The 24075-nt window shown below is 49.0% G+C and overlaps 1 protein-coding gene across 5 annotated transcripts in view; it reads right to left on the bottom strand.

Annotated features, from left to right (window-relative positions):
• lrp4 (low density lipoprotein receptor-related protein 4) overlaps nucleotides 1-24075 on the bottom strand; it is a 495226-nt gene that overhangs the window by 128558 nt on the left and 342593 nt on the right. For all 5 annotated transcript variants that reach the window (XM_072466626.1, XM_072466628.1, XM_072466627.1 and 2 more), the window contains exons 5-6: nucleotides 23791-23907; nucleotides 5392-5520 (exon numbers count right to left, since the gene is read on the bottom strand). In XM_072466626.1, the coding sequence (XP_072322727.1) occupies nucleotides 5392-5520; nucleotides 23791-23907 (246 nt within the window). The remainder of the gene's footprint in view (nucleotides 1-5391; nucleotides 5521-23790; nucleotides 23908-24075) is intronic.

Here is a 24075-nt window from a genome sequence, read left to right as displayed (position 1 = left end):
ACAACTGCTAAGCAGACAGCATAGTTAACCAGCTGACCAGACAACACAGCGAACCAGACAGCACAGCTGACTAGACAACACTGTTAACCAGCTGACATGACAGTACAGGTAACCAGGCAGCACAGTTAACTAGACAGCACAACTAGCCAGAGAGCACAGTTAACCAGCTGGCCAGACAGCACAGTTAACCAGGCAGCACAGTTAACTAGATAATGCAGCTAACCTGGCAGCAAAGTTAACCAGACAGCACAATTAACCAGACAACACAGCTGACCAGACAGCACAGTTAACTAGACAATGCAGCTAACCAGGCAGCAGAGTTAACCAGCAACACAGTTAACCAGACAACAAAGCTGGCTAGACAGCACAATTAACTAGACAGCACAGTGAACCAGACAGCACAGTGAACCAGACAGCACAGTTAACTAGACAACACAGTTAACCAGACAGCACAGTGAACCAGACAACACAACTGGCCAGACAGCACACTTAACCAGACAGCACAGCTAACCAGACAGCAGTTAGCCAGTCAGCACAGCTGACCCAACAGCACAGTTAACCAGACAACAAAGCTGGCTAGACAGCACAGTTAACCAGACAGCACAGTTAACCAGACAGCACAATTAACTAGACATCACAGTTAACCAGACAACGCAGCTAACCAGACAGCACAGTTAACTAGACAGCACAGTTAACCGGACAGCACAGTGAACCAGACAACACAGCTAACCAGACAGCACAGTGAACCAGACAGCACAGTGATCCAGACAGCACAGTTAACCAGACAGCACAGTTAACCAGACAGCACAGTGATCCAGACAGCACAGTGAACCAGACAGCAGTGATCCAGACATCACAATTAACCAGACAGCACACTTAACCAGACAGCACAGTGAACCAGACAGCACAGTTAACCAGACAGCAGTGATCCAGACATCACAGTTAACCAGACAGCACACTTAACCAGACAGCACAGCTAACCAGACAGCACAGTTAACAAGATAGCACAGTTAACCAGACAGCACAGTTAACCAGACAACACAACTGGCCAGACAGCACACTTAACCAGACAGTACAGCTAACCAGACAGCACAGTTAACTAGACAGCACAGTGATCCAGACAGCACAGTTAACCAGAGAGCACAGTTAACCAGACAGCACAGTTAACCAGACAGCACAGTTAACTAGACGGCACAGTGAACCAGACAGCTCAGTTAACGAGACAACCCAGCTGGTCAGACAGCACAGTTAACTAGACAGCACAGTGAACCAGACAGCACAATGAACCAGACAGCACAGTTAACTAGACAACACAGTGAACCAGATAGCACAGTGAACCAGACAGCACAATGAACCAGACAGCACAGTTAACTAGACAGCACAGTGAACCAGATAGCACAGTGAACCAGACAGCACAATGAACCAGACAGCACAGTTAACTAGACAACACAGTTAACCAGACAGCACAGTTAACTAGACAACACAACTGGCCAGACAGCACACTTAACCAGACAGCACAGCTAACCAGACAACACAGTTAACTAGACGGCACAGTGAACCAGACAGCACAGTTAACGAGACAACCCAGCTGGTCAGACAGCACAGCTAACCAGACAGCACAGTGAACCAGACAGCACAGTGAACCAGACAGCACAGTTAACTAGACAACCCAGCTGGTCAGACAGCACAGCTAACCAGACAGCACAGTGAACCAGACAGCACAGTGAACCAAACAGCACAGTGAACCAGACAGCACAGTTAACTAGACGGCACAGTTAACTAGACAACCCAGCTGGTCAGACAGCACAGTGAACCAGACAGCACAGTGAACCAGACAGCACAGTTAACTAGACAACCCAGCTGGTCAGACAGCACAGCTAACCAGACAGCACAGTTAACCAGACAGCACACTTAACCAGACAGCACAGCTAACCAGACAGCACAGCTAACCAGACAGCACAGTGAACCAGACAGCACAGCTAACCAGACAGCACAGTGAACCAGACAGCACAGTTAACCAGACAGCACAGTGAACCAGACAGCACAGTTAACTAGACAACACAGTTAACCAGACAGCACAGTGAACCAGACAGCACAAAGAACCAGACAGCACAGTTAACTAGACAACACAGTTAACCAGACAGCACAGTTAACTAGACAACACAACTGGCCAGACAGCACACTTAACCAGACAGCACAGCTAACCAGACAGCACAGTTAACTAGACAACACAACTGGCCAGGCAGCACAGTGAACCAGACAGCACAGTTAACTAGACAACACAGTTAACCAGACAGCACAGTGAACCAGACAGCACAGTGATCCAGACAGCACAGTTAACCAGACAGCACAGTTAACCAGACAGCACAGTGAACTATACGGCACAGTGAACCAGACAGCACAGTGAACCAGACAACACAGTGAACCAGACAGCACAGATAACCAGACAGCACAGTGAACCAGACAGCACAGTGAACCAGACGGCACAGTGAACCAGACAACACAGTGAACCAGACAGCACAGTGAACCAGACAGCACAGTGATCCAGACAGCACAGTGAACCAGACAGCACAGTTAACTAGACGGCACAGTGAACCAGACAGCGCAGTAAACTAGACAACCCAGCTGGTCAGGCAGCACAGCTAACCAGACAACACAGCTAACCAGACAGCACAGTTAACCAGACAGCACAATGAACCAGACAGCACAGTTAACTAGACAACCCAGCTGGTCAGACAGCACAGCCTACCAGACAACACAGCTAACCAGACAACACAGTGAACCAGACAACACAACTGGCCAGACAGCACACTTAACCAGACAGCACAGCTAACCAGACAGCAGTTAGCCAGTCAGTACAGCTGACACAACAGCACAGTTAACCAGACAACAAAGCTGGCTAGACAGCACAGTTAACCAGACAGCACAGTTAACTAGACAACCCAGCTGGCCAGACAGCACAGTTAACCAGACAGCACAGTTAACTAGACAACACAACTGGCCAGACAGCACACTTAACCAGACAGCACAGCTAACCAGACAGCACAGTTAACTAGACAGCACAGTGATCCAGACAGCACAGTTAACTAGACAGCCCAGCTGGTCAGACAGCACAGCTAACCAGACAGCACAGTGAACCAGACAGCACAGTTAACTAGACAACACAGTTAACCAGACAGCACAGTGAACCAGACAGCACAGTGATCCAGACAGCACAGTTAACTAGACAGCCCAGCTGGTCAGGCAGCACAGCTAACCAGACAACACAGCTAACCAGACAGCACAGTTAACCAGACAGCACAGTGAACCAGACAACAAAGCTGGCTAGACAGCACAGTTAACCAGACAGCACAGTTAACCAGACAACCCAGCTGGTCAGACAGCACAGCTAACCAGACAGCGCAGTTAACCAGACAGCACAGCTAACCAGACAACACAGCGAACCAGACAGCACAGTGAACCAGACAGCATAGTTAACCAGACAGCACAGTGAACCAGACAGCACAGTTAACTAGACAACACAGTTAACCAGACAGCACAGTGAACCAGACAACACAACTGGCCAGACAGCACACTTAACCAGACAGCACAGCTAACCAGACAGCAGTTAGCCAGTCAGCACAGCTGACACAACAACACAGTTAACCAGACAGCACAGCTAACCAGACAGCACAGCTGACACAACAGCACAGTTAACCAGCTGGCCAGACAACACAGCTAACCAGACAAGTTAACCAGCTGACCAGACAACAGTTAACTAGCTGACCAGACAACACAGTTAAGCAGACAACACAGCTGACTAGACAACACTGTTAACCAGCTGACTAGACAACACAGTTAACCAGACAACACAGTTAACCAGACAACAAAGTAAACCAGCTGACCAGACAACACAGTTAACCAGACAACACAGTAAACCAGCTGACCAGACAACACAGTTAACCAGACAACAAAGTTAACCAGACAACACAGTAAACCAGCTGACCAGACAACAGTTAACCAGACAACAAAGTTAACCAGACAACACAGTAAACCAGCTGACCAGACAACGCAGTTAACCAGACAACACAGTAAACCAGCTGACCAGACAACGCAGTTAACCAGACAACACAGTAAACCAGCTGACCAGACAACAGTTAACCAGACAACACAGCTGACTAGACAACACTGTTAACCAGCTGACTAGACAATACAGTTAACCAGACAACACAGCTGACCAGACAACACAGTTAACCAGACAACACAGTAAACCAGCTGACCAGACAACGCAGTTAACCAGACAATACAGTAAACCAGCTGACCAGACAACACAGTTAACCAGACAACACAGCTGACTAGACAACACTGTTAACCAGCTGACTAGACAATACAGTTAACCAGACAACACAGCTGACCAGACAACACAGTTAACCAGACAACACAGTAAACCAGCTGACCAGACAACGCAGTTAACCAGACAACACAGTAAACCAGCTGACCAGACAACACAGTTAACCAGACAACACAGCTGACTAGACAACACTGTTAACCAGCTGACTAGACAATACAGTTAACCAGACAACACAGCTGACCAGACAACACAGTTAACCAGACAACACAGTAAACCAGCTGGCCAGACAACGCAGTTAACCAGACAACAAAGTTAACCAGACAACACAGCTGACAAGACAACACAGTTAACCAGACAACAGTCAACTAGCTGACCAGACAACACAAAGTATTTGGAAGCACTTTGAAAAATCACTCAAAATTATTTTCATTGTGACATAAAGTTTCGCGGAGCTTCATTGACAATCCGAAGCATTAAAACGTCCATGCCCAGATACGTCACAAAATCCTCATTCTTTGGATGTTGGAATTATAGCTCACAGAATGTTTATCCAGTCTGCAACCTTGAAACTGTGAGGAAGCAACTTGCAATATTTGAGTAACGTGTTGCTCGTGGACAAAATGCAGGAATGAAGTGTCACAAAGGGGAATTAAATGGACAATGATGTGCCAAACACTCAGCATTTGAGCAAGTGAAAATGTCATCTGGCAGCACGGGGGGGTTATGAAGCCTACGGTGTTCATTTCAGGGTTATTTACAGGCACACCAAACAGACAGCCATTATCCAGAAATATCTCATAATCTACACCCGGAAACCGTACACCGCAGTGCTTACCAGGTGGGGACAAAGCCAAAATAATACCCCATTCTTCACCACACCCACTAAACTCTCCGTGTGCAAACTGGAAATTGCACTGTGTAAACTGTCCTGCAGTCACTGTGTCCGAGGAGTCTCTCACCTGACGTTCCAGGTCATGGGGTCACCACTGCCCTTCCGACTGATTTTAATCTCCTGGTGATTTTAATTTAGGAATAGTGATAATAGCATAAAAGTCACTAACCACAGTCTGATTCATCGGACCAGTCTCCACAATCATCATCACCGTCACAGTGGTATATGTCAAGAATACAACGGCCATAAGCACATTGAAACTCCTCCACACTGCAGTTGGTAATCGGCACATCAGCAGCTGAAGGAAAATTAAAAAAAAAAAAATTAAAATCAGTCTTAGCGAGGTACAAAGTATCAGCTGGCAAAATTACTGCACCGCTCGATCTAAATGCCCGGTCGTGTTTTTCGGTACATTTTAGAATTTAAGACCGTTTTTTAAAAAAAATTCTTTGTCACTGATTAGGCCATCAATTTATTGTCGATCCCTAATTGGCCCTCGGAAGGAGGTGGCGCGATGTCATCTTGAGCCATTGCAGTCCCTATAGTGTATGTACACCCACTGTGCTGTTAGGGAGGGAGTTCCCGGATTTTGCCCCAGCGACAGTGAAGGAACGGCCGATATAATTCCAAGCCAGGGCAGTCCATCCAGTTAGTCTGATTGCCCCATCCCTCGTCAACTGCTCCCAGAGAGGTCTCTACAGGGGTCACGTGACATGGAAGTGGAGCTAACTGTAAGGCAAGGTGAAGTCGCCATCGTCCCAGATGACCATAGGCTGCTTTCTCCTTTGAGGGGGGGAGAGCAGACTGGTGGTGATTTAACCTGAGGATCACCACACCTCTGGCAAGGGGCAAGGCTGGGAAGGCGGGGCCTTCAGGAATAACCTCGGCCGGTACGGGGATTGAACCCACGCTGCTGGTCTCGCTCTGCATCATGAACAGCTGTCTAGCTAAGTGAGTCAAACCGGCCCCCAAGCTAACTGTATTACTACTTTGGTTTATATAACTCGTTCTGGCAATGCTCCCCCTGCACTGGCTCCCGAAAGGTTAACCAGTGCTATTTCGGGGCTAAAGTTCTTAACGGAGGATTCCTAAATAAGTGAATTTCACAAATATAAATTCAATTGTACCTCTGCCTAGATAAGAACTGGTGAGGTGATAACAGAGATGAAGTCATTTCAGTCACACTACCCAGGAACCAGCTCTTCTCCTTGGTGACAAGACATGTCGTAAAATTCAACAATGAACGAGCATAAGTGGATGGTTCTCTTTTGATATTAAACTGCCTCAGCCTGAGCTGGAAATTTGGTACGATTGTTTACATTGCACAGTTATCATTTTCCTACGTTCATGCCGATCAGTCCACGAGACAGTCGTTTCTGTGGCAATTTAAGACACCATACTGACAAACTCCTCAACACTTCATCTCAAAACAGACACAGGGGCCTCAGAGCCGAACAGATTTTCAGGAAACATTTGGACTCATCCACTTGGCCTCTGGGCATTGTCGGGTTGACCACTCCTTCGCTTCCTGTCAAATTGGAAATGCAAGTCTGACGAAATGAATTGTAAATTAAGTTAATGGCGATGTAACAGAGCACACGATGTAATCAAACCTCTTAATGCTGGCTGCAGTATCAAACAGTCCCTAATGTTCCCCCAATGATAAAAGCCCTTTAGGTTAATGGGACATTTGTTTATTGGTTAATGAAATGCAGATTGAAATATAGGTGAAGTTTGATCTGTATCCAAATGGACAAATTAACAATGGGAGATGAATCTCTTCCTTCTTTTATATTTACCATCAGTCAGGGTTAGAAAACTGAGAAAAAAAACCTTCACCAACAACACAGCTTAATGTCGATGCAGGTACGCCCCGAATTCCACTGCAGGCGCATTTCCTTTATCTATATATCCAAAAAATGAACACGTCCAAAAACCATTCCTTTTGAATAGACCCTGACATGAGCCAACACCGAAGCTCACCCACCTCTCGCGCGGCATGTCTGCGACCCGAGCCGGCGAAATAAAATGTAAAAAAAAAAGACCTAAACTTATAAAACCAGTGCTGATGAGGCAGGTGAAGCTGGAAGAACTATCCCAGAAGGCCAGCCAGCAGAGTGTAAAGACACTCTGAGTCGATGGCGGGCAGCCTGCGGTCCGGGGGCCGCACACGGCCTATCTGGGTTTCGATTGCGCCACACAAGACATTTGTTGACACCGCGGTGCCTACGGGCAGGGTCGCCACATTCCTCTGATTTCCATCTGCGCGTTTTTTTCCTACCGATATGACTGAAGTGATTCGCATGTGAAGCGAGGGCGAGCGAAGTGAGGTGCGAGCTGCATACGGACAACATTGACTGCGAGAGCCATCCGCTCCCTCGGGGTCCAAAATGTAAATATATATTTTGTTTTTAACATTTGAAGTTGATGACAGTTCTATTAATATATAAATGGTTCAGCATTTTCTATAACTCGTTCTGAAATATTCAGTGTGCATTAAATGTGTTTGATCTTATTCAAGGGTAATATTCAGTGAACAATCCTGATTCAATCTTGCTGCCCACTGAGATGAAGGAGGGCCTCTCATTCGGCCCACTTACTAGCCCAGGTTGCCCATCACTGCTCTAAACGCGACTGGTCTATCACACCCGAACACCCCAAAATACTGAATACCAAATCACAATCAGCCCCAAGGGTTTCAGATAAAGGGGGCGGGATTCTCCGAAATGGAGGCAGAGTGTTTGCGCTGACGGCGTGAAACGGGCGCGGGCACCACCACTTCTGGCTAGAAGGACATCTCCGCTCCTCGGAGAATCGCGCGCCGGCGTCGGGGCGGCGTGCCGGCGATTCTCCGGCCCAGCGTGGGGCACGGTGAATCCCGCCCAGGATCTTCGACTTGTCGTTTCACTTTCCATCACACAAATATTTTTGTTTTTCTAAAATACACATTCCAAGATATTCTACCTCTTCTTACTCTTCGTATATTCAGAGAAGAAATCTGTGAATTATTTTACTGCTTCTTTGTGTGCCCATGGCCAACATGATGGCACAGTGGTTAGCACTGCTGCCTCACAGCACCAGGGACCCAGGTTCAATTCCGTCCTTGGGTGACCTGACAGTTTGCACGTTCTCCCTGTGTCTGCGTGGTTTCCTCCCACGGTCCAAAGATGTGCAGGCCATGTGGATTGGCCATACAGAAAATTGCCCTTTAGTGTCCAAAGTTGTGCAGGTTAGGTGGGAGTACAGGGATAGGGTGGGGGAGTGGGCCTAGTTAGGATGTTCTTTCTGAGGATCAGTGCAGACTCGATAGGTCTAATGCCCTCCTTCTGCACTGTAGGGATTCTCTTTATTGATAATTTACTTCTAAATGGGTTCTATTTATGCCACATAGTATAACCTGGAGGTTACCATTGATCACTGACTGGATTGGACTAGCCATATAAATATTGTGGCTACAACAGCATGCGAGAGACTGGGAACCTGCGGCGAGTAACTCACCCCCTGACTTCCCAAAGCCTGTCCACCATCTACAAGGCACAAGTCAGGAGTGTGATGCAATACACTCCACTTGCCTGGATGAGTGCAGCTCCAACAACTCTCAAGAAGCTCAACACCATCAAGGACAAAGCAGCCCCCTTGCTTGGCACCCCTACCACACACATTCACTCCCTCGACCACTGACGCACAGTAGCAGCTGTGTGTAGCATCTACAGGATGCGCTGCAGGGACTCACCAAGGCTCGTTAAGCAGCACCTTCCAAACCCCCGACCATCTAGAAGGACAAGAGCAGCAGATACCGGGGAACCCCACCACCTGGAGGTTCCCCTCCCGAGTCACTCACCATCCTGACCTGGAAATATATCGCCGCTCCTTCACTGTCGCTGGGTCAAACTCCTGGAACTCCCTCCCTAATAGCACTGTACACCACATGGATTGCGGTGGTTCAAGAAGGTGGCTCACCACCATCTTCTCATGGGCAATTAGGGATGGGTAATAAACGTTTGCCTAGCCAGCGAAGACCACAGACATAAAAAACGATTGAAAAAATTGTCCATCCGGAAGAAATTACTTTTTTCCACATTAATCATCAAAAACTGCTGGTGTTTTTTTAATGATTAATGTACTGTGCGATAGAAAGTGACAGTGGTGAGTCCTTTACTTAATATTGAAGTGTAGAATTATGAAAACGGCCTGATTAAATAACCATGTGGAATCTGTCAATTGAAAGTGGCTGACTGTATTTATATTATAACCTGATCCCAGGAACAAGTTAATTAAGACACCATCAGGGCTTCTGGCAGACAGCAGCTATTAAGATTTTATTATTGGGCATATCTGCTAGACTGTCGATTAATCCAGAGTTAGATGACATCCTAAGATTGGAGGTACACTGAAAATAAATTGTCAGTAAGATAAGATAATGATTCTTCATGTGTTTGCTCTTTACTTTCATTTGTTCATCCAGCTTCAAACTGGGGTTATATTTGAAGTGCTAACACCGGGTGTGGTTTGTGTGGGTAGGAATGTTGTGCCCAACCCACCATCTTCCCGCCTACTCCCAAGGACACCCCCATGATTCAGTGGGTGGGGGGGGGGGGGGGGGGGGGGTTGGGGGGGCAGACACCAAAATCAGCAGACTGCCCAGCATATTTAAATAGATAGTTACGCGTCAATTAGACTTGCTACCCACCTAATTGATCTTGATAATATGTTGCCCACGTCATAAAATAACTGGCATAGGCATTCGAGTGGGAGGGGGCAGCCCCCCCACCCCCCCCCCCCCCCCCCCCCCCCCCCACCCCCCCCCCCCAAAAATCTTCAAAGCGAGGAAAGGATTTAGTGGAATTCTATCGCCGATGTTGCACTTTGTGGATGGCAGGGGTGTGCGGCCTCCCTAAGATAGAACCCTTCCCTTTCTTCCTACCCACTTAAACCCACCTCACTTAGCAGCTCCCCCCCCACCCCGCCCCCCAAACATGGCCTGCCCGAGACCCCGGAATGACCTGTTTCCAGGGATTCTCTTGCTTCCTTTTTGCAATCCCAGCAGTAGCCACTGATGTATTTGTGGCGCTGCTGGCAAATCTGGCATCTCCCAAGGGTGGAGCTAACACCCCGGTGACGGGCGCAAGTTCCACTCTGCCCCCCGTTTAGCCCACCCACAGTGCTTTATGGTTACTGGGTGGGCTGGCATCAAGCAGGTCTGTGGGTGGGGGGGGGGGGGCACTTGAATATTCCGTCCCCGGTCAATAACCCCTTGGAAACAGTTTTAAAATGTTTCCCCACCCAATCTTTCTGCTACAGACTTCAATGGTACGGTAGTTAACAATAATCGGAGCCTTAAGAAATATGCCGTACTTGTTGATCCTAGGTTTGAATAACTTGTGGGTGTTGGTTTCTATTTAAGCCCACAATTACGCGATTTACTGTCAGCTGCCGATGGATGCCAAATATTTCATGCCACATGTCAAATGACTCACAAATAACCCACCCCAGCTCCAGGCCCGCATTGAATTAAACACTAATAAAACCTCAACAGATAAACCTTACCGATGGCATGCGAATGGGCTTACAAACTCTCAAACAGTAGCTTGAATCTTGTTGGGCTGCAAAGGAAAGGGAGCGATCTCCATCGCACCGAATCCTCACCTTTCCAGCACAAGAAACGGTTCAGAACAAATCATTCGAGTTACATTCTGAACTCAGCTTTGCTTGTGCTGTTTCTGTCCCTCACCATTACCGATTGCTCCTGTCAGCAGGTTTGACAGGTGTCCAGAGGTGAGAACCAATGCAACGAGAATTCATTGAAGTTGAAAGAAAATGCTCCCCTATGTACCAATTTCAATCACTGCCACAATTGAAAGCTGCATTGTATCGAAAGGAATGCTCAAAATGCAGCTCTCATGAAAACAGTTGTCGACCTGCACAATTCCAAGATCTGGGCTCTTACGCATACCACCTGCATGCAATAAAAGGTCTCGTGTGTTCTGCTTTGATTCGAGGGCTTTGAACTTATTGCTTGTCTGGTGTCAACTATTCCACTGACTTCTGTTTAGCTATTGGTGAAAGCTGTGCACAGATGCTGAACCAGTTTCAGCAATTAATTTGTCTTAAAGGCACCGTGTTCCTTTACTCTCTCCTGCACAAAGCAGAGAACAAAATGGTGTCCAAAGAAAATGCTGCCTGTACGCAAGGTCAAGCAAAAGAGCGCAGGGCTGAAACAGCTACATTTTAAACACCCATATTACTACAGAAAAATCACTAATCAGCCCTGCTGCATCTCACTTACCCACTGCATGGTAACCCGTACAACCCACCTGCTCCCCCCCTTCCATCTCTGTTCCCCATATGGGGCACCCGTCCTGAGGAAGGTTGCTGGTAGATTCATAGGATCCATTGAATCCCTATGCAGAAGGAGACCATTCGCCCCATCGAGTCTGCACTCGTCCTCCGAAATAGCATGCTACCTGGGCCCAACCTCTGCCCTATCCCCGTAACCTCGTGCATAGATGACGGCCAATCCACCCAACCCTAATCTGCACGTCTTTCGACACTTAGTGGCAATTTAGCATGGCCCAATCCACCCACATTGCACACCTTTGGACTGTGTGAGGAAACCGGAGCACCTGGGAGGAAACCCACGCAAACACGGGGAGAACGTGCAAACTCCACGCAGACAGTGACCCAAGGCTAGAATGGAACCCGGGTCCCTGGCACTGTGAGGCAACAGTGCTAATTACTGCGCCACCGTACCGCCTGTCATCAGGTTAAGGAATGGAAGATCGCCAACAAAAATCGTATGACAATGGGAACAGCACCGTTGCCATCCCATCAGATTTTGCATGGCCCTCCACCTCCTCCCGCTTTTCCCCATCCTGTCGCAGGATCCCGGTGAAATCCCGGACATCGTTGATGCAGTTGCTCAGAGTCACCAATTTTCTTTGGTTGCTGAACACAAAGTCACATCTCGGGGAAGATACCCTTTCAGTCGGTTACCAACCAGAAACTACCTGGGTGAAGTGGTACACACGGGGAAAGGTGCGGAATAATAGCAGATTATACAACAGTCAGCCGCGAAAAAAAAAGCAAAAGCAAACACGGGTAGCCTTTTGCATCAGTGCTGATATTTCAATGATTAACAAGAATTAATGATCCCATCAGCTCTATTTGAGCAGTTCCAATTGCACAGACTGAGGCAGGTCAATGAGAATGTGTTTTGATGCCACAAGGGCAGGCTGCGATAATGAGCTTCTGCTCACTCTGTCATGGAAATAGGGCCACAGATTAATGGAACGCACCAATTGATCGTCAATTCTATGCGTGGTTTACACCACACTTATAGGACACAATATCGCCCTTTGTAACAGTGACGTGATCGTCTCCCCTCCATTATCCTCTTCTGTCTTTTCCTTTTCTTCTTGCTGTCTGTAATTTTTTTCTTTCCCAATGTTTTTTCTTTCCCTTCTCTTCCCATGCTCCACCCAGCTGCAGCTGTGAGCGCCACTAACGTGGTGGTTTATTTTGTTAGAGAGAGTAAGAAACAGCGAGAGAATATGTGGGGGCTGGGGGGGGGGGGGGGGGGGGGGGGGGGGGGGTGGACCGAGTGGATTTTCCAACTGTTCCCAGGTGACATTCCTCTATTATCACCCTCTGTGGTTCCAATGGAGGGCCTTCGCTACCGTTTTGAATTCCAGCATAGTCCCCACCACCCCCCCCACCCCGCTCGCACCGCGGTATTCCGCTGCTTCCCGTCATTCCACAACCAAAGCAACAGGATTGGTGGCTGGAATTTTCCGGTCTCCCCTGCTGCCTGGATATCCCGGCCCCACCGAAGTCAACGGAAGTTTGATTGGTTCACTGCTTCCGCCTGAGGCGGGTTTGGCGACGGACGAACGCGGTGAATCTGGCGGGAGCCAAAACGTCCCTGCTGCAAATTCAAGTAGCGATTCTCCCGCTGGTGGGTCACTCTTCCTGCTGGCTGGTGGCGGGAACGCCATCGGCATTCATTTGGATCTCATGAATGCTCATTAAAACAGCGGCCTGCCGACACCTTGTCAGGCTTCCCAATCCTGTGTCATGACAATGGGAAATTAAGTCGGTCTAAAACCCGATTGGTAATGAGTGCCGTGCTCAAGGCAGCTCTCACTTCACCAGAGACGTTAAGGTTCGTGCAATAAAGCCTTTAGGTCATAGTGCTTCGCTACTCCTAATGCGCTGTTCACCACTCTGCCGGGGCAGACCTTCCTCGAGCGCCGAGCGGGCCTTCATAGACAGCACCGTGCTGCTGGACCCATGGACCCTCCTGTTAACCGAGTCGGATCAGTACAGCGCCCGGGGTTGGGGAGTACAGGGGTCTGCTGGCCCCTGGTGTCACACAGCAATGTTTATCTGGACAACACTGAGCTGTGGGACTCAGGCTGCCACCGGAACACCAGTCTGAAATTCGACCAGGGGCGGAGTGTGAGGTGGGTTGGGTGGGGGTTGGAGGGGTTTAGCCTAACGAAGACAAGGGGGGGCAATGTGGAAGGAGGGCTGTGCGAGGTTGGGGGTGGGTGGGGAGTGGGCAGGATTCACAATGCCAGGCGAAGAGCAAGGAGGTGGATGAGGAAGATAAACAATGGAAGGCAGAGGGAAGGCCTAAGGGAGGAAGCTACACCCTGACTAGACCTCATGAAAAGCTCACAAACACGGGGGTCATAGGGATAGTCCATTGTTTACTGGAAGGGGACGCATGAAATCTCCAGACGTGGTGATAGAGGTCAGAGTGGGACATGGGTGCCTCACAGCTGAATGCCTCAGAGGGTTGAATTGAGGAACAGACTTTTTCTTGCGGCTGCTGGCCTTTTCCCTCTGGGTTGCTGTCATCCTGGGTTGCTGGTGAAGCCAGGTGGGCTGGAGAGAGTACTATGAGTGTGCTGGGCTCGTGTTTAAATATAATGGCAGGATGTTCAAGCCCGTCAGCTGTGGGCAGGCGGATGAATCAGCTGCTGGCCCACCTAGAGCGTTGGGAGGGGAGCTCGTTTGTGGATAATTAATTAGCTTCCAGGCACAGAATCTGGCGCGGGATCCCACTGTTCTGGTTGGACGGCAGGCACCGCCGGAGCCACCCGCTAATGCACTTAGTCTCAAAATGGGAGGGTTCCCCCTTGTGGGTGGGGTTTTCTGGCCCCGTCCATCGCTGGAATTGGCTGAACCCGCAGCAATTCAACCGGCGTTTGGCTGGGCTGCCACATCTTCTGTGGCCTCCACGGTTGGAGGATTTTGATTAGGACACCAAGAGAAAAACCCATGCTCCTCGAATCACTCTAATTGCCTGGGAGAACAAACGGAAACTCAGATGATGGGCGCGATCTTCCCAAAAGGGAACAAAGTCCCCGAGCGAACACGTTTAGCCGCATGTTTCCAGGCGCTCACAGTGCCGAGAGACACGTGGCTATTCAACGCGACTCGCGTTGAGTAAAGGGCCTAAATGGGGAAAGCGCAGCCGAACACAGAACATACAGTGCAGAAGGAGGCCATTCGGCGCATCGAGTCTGCACCGACCCACTTAAGCCCTCACTTCCACCCTATCCCCGTAACCCAATAACCCCTCCTAACCTTTTTGGTCACTAAGGGCAATTTTATCATGGCCAATCCACCTAACCTGCACGTCTTTGGACTCTGGGAGGAAACCGGAGCACCCGGAGGAAAGCCACGCAGACACGGGGAGAACGTGCAGGCTGCGCACAGACAGTGACCCAGCGGGGAATCGAACGTGGGACCCTGGCGCTGTGATGCCACAGTGCTATCCACTTGTGCTACCATGCTGCCTTCGCTGCACGAGGCATCCCTCAGTCCCGTTTTTTACAATGGGAAGTCTGCTCACCGTAATTCCCCGTTGCAGCGAGAAATCGGGACGCCATCCATCTCCGAGGCCCACAAAAAAAATTCCTGATGCCCCTCCAGCTCGAACACACCATGGGAGGGGCGCCCCGCCCCCCTGCACCCCCACCAGGCAACCCCGGCCTAATTGCGTGCGTTCAAAAAATGCCAGCTTGGCAGTGCCAACCTGGCACCTTGGCAGTCCTCCTGCCAGCTGGAAGTGCCACCTTGGCACTTTGGCAGTGCCAGAATAGCACCCAGGTGCCACTGCCAGGGTGGCAGGCTGGGAGCGCCAGGGTTACTCTGCCAAGGTACCCAGGTGGCACCAACAGTGCCAGGGCACCACCTTGCCCAAAGGGCATGCAGCTGGGGGCCCCCGATCCCTTGGAGACTCCCACAAGTGCCGTTCTGTTTGGTCCCCGTTTGAGGGGACCAGTATCAAACAGCGTTCGCCCGAGGCGAAGGAATTGAATCCCTTGCTGTCTCGCTCTAATATGCAGATTTGCCGAAAACTGATCCCGCCCACTGTGGGCAGGAGTCTCCTTCCAACGTCTCGCGAGATTGCGTTGAATCTAGCGAGATGTTGCGAGCTGGGTGGTTCCCGGGAGCGGGGTCTCCCAGGCTTTCACCGGCAACGCTGCGCCGTGATGAGCTGCTTTTCCGGCGCAGCGTGGCCAAAGGATCGCGCCAAATGTGCAAACTTCTCTGAAGCTTTTTTTCTTATTTGTTCAGGTGATGTGGGTGTCACTGGCCGTGCCAGCATTTCTGTCCATCCCTGAGGGCATTTAAGGGAGTCAACCACATTGCTGAGGTTCTGGAGTCCAGAAGGCTAACATCGGGTCTGCACTAACCCTCCGAAAGAACAAACAACCTTGCCCCAATTCCCAGCCTTATGTCCGCCACTCCACCTAACCTTTGGACACTTAGAGACAATGTAGCATGGTCAATGCACCTACCCTGCACATCTTTGGACTGTGGGAGGAAACCGGAGCACCCGGAGGAAACCCACCCAGGCACGGGGAGAACGTGCAAACTCCACACAGACAGTGACACTAGGCCGGAATTGAACCCGAGGCCCTGGCGCTGTGAAGCAGCAGTGCTAACCATTCACATGTAAAGGTGATGCATTTCCTTCCCTAAAGGACATTGGTGAACCAGGTGGTTTTACAAATATCGACAATGGTTTCATAGTCAACATTTGACTTTTAATTCCAGATTTGTATTGAATTCAATTTTCACCATCTGCCCCGGTGGGATTTGAACCTGGGTCCCCAGAGCATTCCCCTGGGTTTCTGGATCACTAGTCCAATGACAATACCACTACACCACAGCCTCCCCTTTACCTGAGCCCACGAGGTGAGAGTGCCACCACTGAGCCAAGGCTAATGTTTACATATGGGCAGCAAACTGTTTGAAAAGACAGGTCCGTCCCGTTATATGATGGGCGCAATGTGATGTTGGACTGTTGGCCAAACCGGGACACTCATGGGTTTTTACAACAATTGAACAGCTCCATCGTTCTCAGCGGCCTTTATTGCCAAACAACGAACAAAATCAGAAAATTATATCTGGTTCGGAGGGAGCCAGAACCAAATAATTAGCAGCAAGTGATTATTATCTGCACTCAAAATTGCACGTAGTGTTTAGCCGACATACAAAAAGTCATGACAGACTTGTGCATAGGTGGGTTCGGGTTAACGTCCCACACCCAAGTCATCGTGTGTCACTGAAGCTGAGTAACTGATAAACTATACACTGTAGCCACCTATTCCTCCTCCACCAGTTCCAAACTTGCTGAACCTCATTGTGTCAGGTAACTACGGATGGTAGCATCTGAGTTTTCTCTTCCTAATGGATAAAACTGAGCAGAAGGGACGGCTGCGCCAGACTGAAATTAAAGAACAGTTTGGCAACAGGATATCAATTGAGTGCCTGTACTGACACCAGGCACTGTTGTCAATTTGCCAATGTGAGGATTGGCTAGATCTTGTCTCAGAGTGTATCAGAACCAGCAAGGAACAGATGCAGATTCTGTTACGGATTATCTTCAATTTGCCCTAAACCTTGTTGATTGAAAAGATGTAGCCTCTCTGCCAACTGAGGAACGGGGCGGCATGGCTGCACAGAGGTTAGCACTGCTGCCTCACAGCGCCAGGGGCCCGGCTTCAATTCTGGCCTTGGGTGACTGTGTGGAGTTTGCATGTTCTCCCCGTGTGTGCGTGGGTTTCCTCCGGGTGCTCCGGTTTCCTCCCACAGTCCAAAGATGTGCAGGTTAGGCGGACTGGCCATGATAAATTGCCCTTAGTGTCCAAAGACGTGATGAGACAGGTTCATGGGACCAGGGAGTGAGGGGTGTGGGAGCGAGTAGAGGCGACATCGTGTAATGGCACAAGCCTGGGGGCATTGGTAACGGCTCCTCTGCCGTTCTCGCCGGCCCGGTACTCCACAGGCCTGATGGTAGTGGCGGCCCTGAGAGTCTGGGGGCAGTGAAGGAAGCATATGAGAGTGGAGGGAGCATCGGTGTGGGCTCCAATTTGTGATAATCACCGGTTTGTTCCGGGGAGGCTGGATGGGGGGTTTCAGAGGTGGCAGAGAGCAGGGATTGAGAGGCTGGGAGATCTATTTATTGATGGGAGCTTTCCCTGGTTGGAGGATTTGGAGGAGAAGTTTGAATTGCCGGGAGGGAATGGGTTTCGATATCTGCAGATAAGGGATTTTGTGCAAAGGCAGGTTTCGACCTTCCCGCTCCTACCGCCACAGGGGATACAGGACAGGGTAATTTATAGAACGGGGATGGGGGAGGGGGAAGGTTTTGGATATCTACAAAGAGTTTATAGATTATCATAGATTATCATAGAATTTACAGTGCAGAAGGAGGCCATTTGGCCCATCGAGTCTGCACCGGCTCTTGGAAAGAGCACCCTACCCAAGGTCAACACCTCCATCCTATCCCCATAACCCAGTAACCCCACCCAACACTAAGGGCAATTTTGGTCACTAAGGACAATTTAGCATGGCCAATCCACCTAATCCGCACATCTTTGGACTGTGGGAGGAAACCGGAGTACCCGGAGGAAACCCACGCACACACGGGGAGGATGTGCAGACTCCGCACAGACAGTGACCCAAGCCGGGAATCGAACCTGGGACCCTGGAGCTGTGAAGCAATTGTGATATCCACAATGCTACCGTGCTGCCTTATGGAGTGGGAGGAAACCCAGATAGATGAGCTAAAGGGTAAATGAGCTGGGGGGGAGGTAGAGGCTGGTCTGTGGGCGGATGCTTTGAGCAGAGTCAACACGTCCTCATCATGTGCCAGGCTCAGCCGGATTCAATTCAAGGTGGTTCACCGGGCATACATGACGGTGGCCCGGATGAGCACATTTTTCGGGATAGAGACCGAGCGTGTGAGGTGTGTGGGAGGGCCAGCAATCCATGTCCCTATGTTTTGGGCATGCCCGAAGCTTAGGGGATACTGGCAGGGATTTGCGGATTTACTTAAAACAAGGGTGGTGATGAGTCCAGAGCTGGCGATTTCTGGAGTGTCGGAAGACCTGGGAGTCCAGGGGGCAAGAGAGGCTGACGTTTTGGCCTTTGCCTCCTTGGTAGCCCGGAGGCGGATATGTTAGTGTGGCAGGACGCGAAGCCCCCGCAATCAGAGGTTTGGGTTAGCGACATGGCTGGGTTTCTCAAACTTGAGAAAATTAAGTTCGTCCTGAGAGGATCAATGCTAGGGTTCGTCCGGAGGTGGCAGCCGTTTATCGACAACTTTGGGGGAAACTAAACTGTTAGCAGAGGCAATAAAAAAGGGTGGTGGGGGGGGGGGGGGAGGGGGAGTTAGGCTACTTTGTGTTTAGGGTAGGCGGGATTAGTGAGAGATGTTTTTTTTGCACTATGTTTATCAGTATTTGTACCGTTTATTGTTATAAAATTATAAATGCCTTAATAAAATGTTTTTTAAAAAATAATTTAAAAAAAGACGGTTCATGGGGAAATGGTGGGGGTGCGGGCAGAGATAGGGTGCTATTTCAGAGGGTTAGAGCAGACTCGATGGGCTGAATGGCCTCCTTCTGCACTGTAGCGATTCTATGTGAAAGGTAGGACTCCCTTACCTCACTCCAACTGAGTGATCCCTTGTTCGACTTCTTTGGTGGAACCAGCAGAAACCATGGCCTACACAGATTGTGATGCCTGTTCCCATGGGGGTATTTTACCCCTTGGCAAAATGCTCCCCTTCATTGTTTCTTCTGTCACGGCTCCATCTGAACGGGTGGCTACTGGCTCTGCTCAACAGAGTTGAGGTCATGGTCCCAAAACTGCACAGAGATTCACCCCACAAAAAACCTTCAGAACTCACACATAAACAAGAGGTGAGTGGACTGTCTTAGGTCCCTGCTATTTCCAAGAGCCAACTGGTTCTAATCCAATGAGCCGAACTTCTACCCCTTGCACCGATGGCCCCAGAGAGTGGAGCAAGGAGTGAGGATTCCCAAAGTTGGAGATTTTGATCCTGAGGGTAACTCAGGTCCTGATACATCACCGATACATCTCCAAAGATGGAGATGGGTCTTTCAAGTGGAGCCTACACTTGCAACGTTGCCTGAAGCCGAGTGGGGCCGCAACGGCCAATAGCGTGTGATTGGCCAGCCTCATGCTGGAGTGGCGTAGACAGGAAACCAAATTGCAAAAGGACAGATGGGTAATGTCAAGGGGGTAAATTTTAGAGAGGGCTTCACCGTAGGTAAGATGGAGAGGAGGTGGTTTAGGGAGGAAATCCCAAAGTCCTGCATTAACCTAAGTTATACCACAGGTTGTACTCATTCAGGCTCTTTATCTCCATGTGCACATACATTTGTGTCTCTGACGTTCATTTGTTTCTGTGCCGACAGGTGAATTCTCAGACTTGAGAATTTTATGGGTCAGTTTTAGCTATTTCATGGATTGCTTATTTTATAACAGTTCGGAATTCAAGACAATCCTCCAACCCGACAGAAAAGAAAAAAGATTGGGATTCGCTTCATGGTCTCAGCATGTTCCTGAAGCACTTTAAACCCAATGGCGTAATTTTGAAGTCTCGTCCCAGTTGGAATGCACTGGTACCACGCCAAGGTAAAAGTATTGCGCCCAAATTTCCATGACGTCAGCCATCAGATGTGTTAACTGCAAAACAGGTTCATTCCGATCCCCAGGATTAAATGCACTGGACATATGACAGGTAGTGTAAAATGGTCGGCACGGTGGCACAGTGGTTAGCACTGTTGCTTCACAGCTCCAGGGTCCCAGGTTCGATTCCCAGCTTGGGTCGCTGTCTGTGCGGAATCTGCACGTTCTCCCCGTGTCTTTGTGGGTTTCCTCCGGGTGCTCCGGTTTCCTCCCACAAGTCCCGAAAGACTAGTTAGATGAATTGGACATTCTGAATTCTCCCGCAATGCACCCAAACAGGAGCCGGAATGTGGCGACTAGGGGACTTTCACAGTAACTTCATTGCAGTGTTAATGTAACCCTACTTGTGACAATACAGATTATTATTATTATCTCCCCAGTTGTATTGTCTTTCATCCGCTAACTGCTAAAAACTGCATGTTTGGATTTTCATCTAAATCAAGTGAAATTAGTTGAACTGTGGAAGGCCATCTCTAATATTTATGGACTACAAGGGGTTCGAGAAGGCAGCTCACCACCACCTTGTCAATGGCAATTAGGGATGGGCAATAAACGCTGGCCTAGCCGCTGACGTCCACATTCCATAAAACGATTAAGAAATACTTTCCTTCACCCATTTCTTTCTCCAGGGTTGGTTCATGGTTGCAGATTTGGTCACAATAAATTCGATTTACGGCTGACTGTTATAAATAGCCAAGCTTCAAATCAATCTGACGAGGGTATTGTTCTCACTTGTTACATGACTGCTGATTGTCTCGGAAACTGTGTCTTTATCTCCTTAGATCAAAGAAGTGCGTGCTTTAGCTGAAAGCCGTAGATGCAATGGGCTTAGTTTTCTACTTCTTTCATGTCCTCATTAGCGTAAACCCCTTCTAGACAGTTGCACGCATCTAATAGAGTTTGTCTCTGCTCTGTGCAGAAGTCTGAAACAATGATCATGACTCCAACCCAACTTCCAGGCTTTAGTTTAATCACACATGTGGCAGGGGGGGATAATGCTTTTTAAAAATGATTTTTGTCTAAATGTGCTTTTACTGTAAAGGGAGCAGCTTTAATAATCTTGGTGTAATGTAAAGGTTGTCTTTAACAAGAGGAAACTAAATTAATTAACAAAGTGGGCTATATTGCCACTCCTTGCCCTCTTACAAATTTCTCCCAGGGTGGCATTGTCGGAGAGGACAGACCTCAGCATGGGAGGGGGTTCAGGCCGAGGTGGGGGAACCTGGCGGGGGGGTGGGGAGGGGGTGCGGGGGGAGTGGTCGGACCTTGGGGATGGGGGGAGGTAGTCAGAGGTCGGAGGCGTTGTGGGTTTGGGTCGAGGGGTTGGGGGTCGGGTTGGGCCTCGGGGCTAGGTCTGCAGGATGGGGGGGGAGGGGGATCAGGTCATGAGGAGGGATTGAGGAGTCACACGCAGGTGAGGGGATTTCCTGGGGAATCAGGGGTTGAGGAATACCCTGTGGAGATGTCATTAGTCAGGGAGATAGGCGTATCCGCTAGAGGACCAGGATAAGTCGGGGGAGGTGGTGGAGGGGGTCAGAGTCCTGTGGGAGGGTGGGGACTGGTGATGGTCAGTCAGGATCTTTAAATATTTACCCAGAAGTTAGAAGAGGTTTTTATTCTTCTAACGTTTTCTGAGTAACAATTGGTTTAACCCTGGCAGAACCATCCAAGGATTGTGATTTAAATCACAGCACTGGGCAATTGCCTAGAGGAAGTTATTACTTCTGGGAAATTGCTGTCCGAATGCTTGCTTGTGAAGCCTCAGGGGGGATTCCCCAGCGCAGATCCTTTGGGGTAACCTTCGCCTCCCACACAATCCGATGCTGGGGAGTTCAGAGGTTACGGCCCAAAATGTTACTACTTTGCTACCTTGAAGGGGAAACGAAACATGACCTAAAGCAGAAAAGACAATTACAATTCAGGTTGAGTGTATCGATGGGGCAGCGTGGTGGCACAGTGGTTAGCACTGCTGCCTCACAGCACCAGGGACCCGGGTCCAATGCCAACCCTGGGTTACTGTCTATGTGGATTTGTAAATTCGCACCATTTCTGCGTGGGTTTCCTCCGGGTGCTCCGGTTTCCTCCCACAGTCCAAAGGGGCTGTTTAGCACAGGGCTAAATCGCTGGCTTTGAAAGCATACCAAGGCAGGCCAGCAGCACGGTTCAATTCCCGTAACAGCGTCCCCGAACAGGCGCCGGAATGTGGCGACTAGGGGCTTTTCACAGTAACTTCATTTGAAGCCTACTTGTGACAATAAGTGATTTTCATTTTCATGTGCAGGTTAGGTGGATTGGCCACGCTACATTGCCCCTTAGTGTCCAAAGGTTCAGTGGGCTTACAGGGATATTGTGGGGTGGGGGATTGGGCCAAGGTAGGGAGGTCTTCTGAAGGGTCGGTGGAGACTTGATGGACCAAATGGCCTCTTTCCGCTCTGTAGTGATTCTTTTATCATATCTGAACTGCCAGTGCCAGAAATGTTACAACGCCCATGTCATAATATACACCAGTATATCATGGTGCAGACACACACTGATGGACACACAGTGGGACCAATCAACACACACAACACCGCGGCCAATCACCAGTGAGAGCACACGCACTATAAAGACAGGGAGCATCAGAGTTCCCGCTCATTCGAGTAGCAGCTAGCTAGGAACACAGAGCTCACAGCCTGCAACACAGACATTCACCATGTGCTGAGTGCATCAACTGGTTAGGACAAGGGAAAGGTCTTTAGTTAAAACTAGTATCGTATTTACCCACAGTTCAAGTATGTTCAAATAGTTAACCTTTTAATAAAATAGCGTTGTACTACTTCAAGTGTTGGTGACCTGTATGTGATCCAGAACACCCAACACATCAGCCCAGTCTTTAAAGGTCCTCCCAAATTTCCATCAGATGCAAACTGGAAAAGAACCTGCTGATGAATGATCTCTTCCTGAGAAATTGCAGTGTGTTCTCTTGCCCTGCTTCTTTCAATACTTATACATCGTTAAAGGGAGTCAATGATAAGAGAAATCCTGATTATTTTACGACATGCAGCCGAGGATCCTGCGATCTGGTTTCTCATATGTCTCAATTTCAAAACAAGGATATTGACAGCTTGTGCTAAAACTAACTTCATCTTCTCTTGGGGACTAATGCGTCACTATGAGTCTTCTTGTCCATCGACTGCTTACTTATTAAAAATGTTTCAGCAAATTTTTCACAGTCCCACGTGAAATAGGAAAGAAATAAAGTCCATTCGAAAAGCATGTTGATCTTCTGTTGACACCATTTTGGTACATAATTTGGCGGCGTGACTTTTTGCCATTTAGTTCAAAGCACCATTATAGCATCTTCTTCCTTTAAGACAGTCCTTCGGGATCGAGAATGACTTGCTTCCACTCCGGTCCAACGGGTTCTGAAACGGCGAATGGGTTCAATGTGCGATATGCAGCCACATGAAGTAGCGACCACCAAGTAACCGATGCACCGACATAATGGATTTAAAAATACGTGCTACAGTTCCAGGCAGTTGCTTTTTAAACTCAGATTAATACTTACGACAGCCTTCTTCGTCAGAGCCATCTTTGCAATCTGTGTCTCCATCGCAATACCAATGCTCTGCAATGCAACTGCCGTCGTTACAGCGAAATTCTTTGTCAGAACATTTTCTCATGTCTGCAACAGAAAAGCAAAAGACAGCAAAAATAAAATGCCTCTCCTCGGGAAAGACCAAAGCTGACCCACCAAACTGGACAGAGAATAGAACAACAGGTCACCTATTTAATTAGCCAAAGGTTCCATCCGTACCTGCTTGTGATTTTTTTTTAACAAATATTTTATTAA

This window comes from Scyliorhinus torazame, chromosome 10 (genome assembly GCF_047496885.1).
Source record: "Scyliorhinus torazame isolate Kashiwa2021f chromosome 10, sScyTor2.1, whole genome shotgun sequence".
Lineage (NCBI taxonomy): Eukaryota > Metazoa > Chordata > Chondrichthyes > Carcharhiniformes > Scyliorhinidae > Scyliorhinus > Scyliorhinus torazame.
The sequence above is the reverse complement of the archived record's forward strand: the minus strand, read 5'-3'. Positions and strand labels throughout refer to the sequence as shown.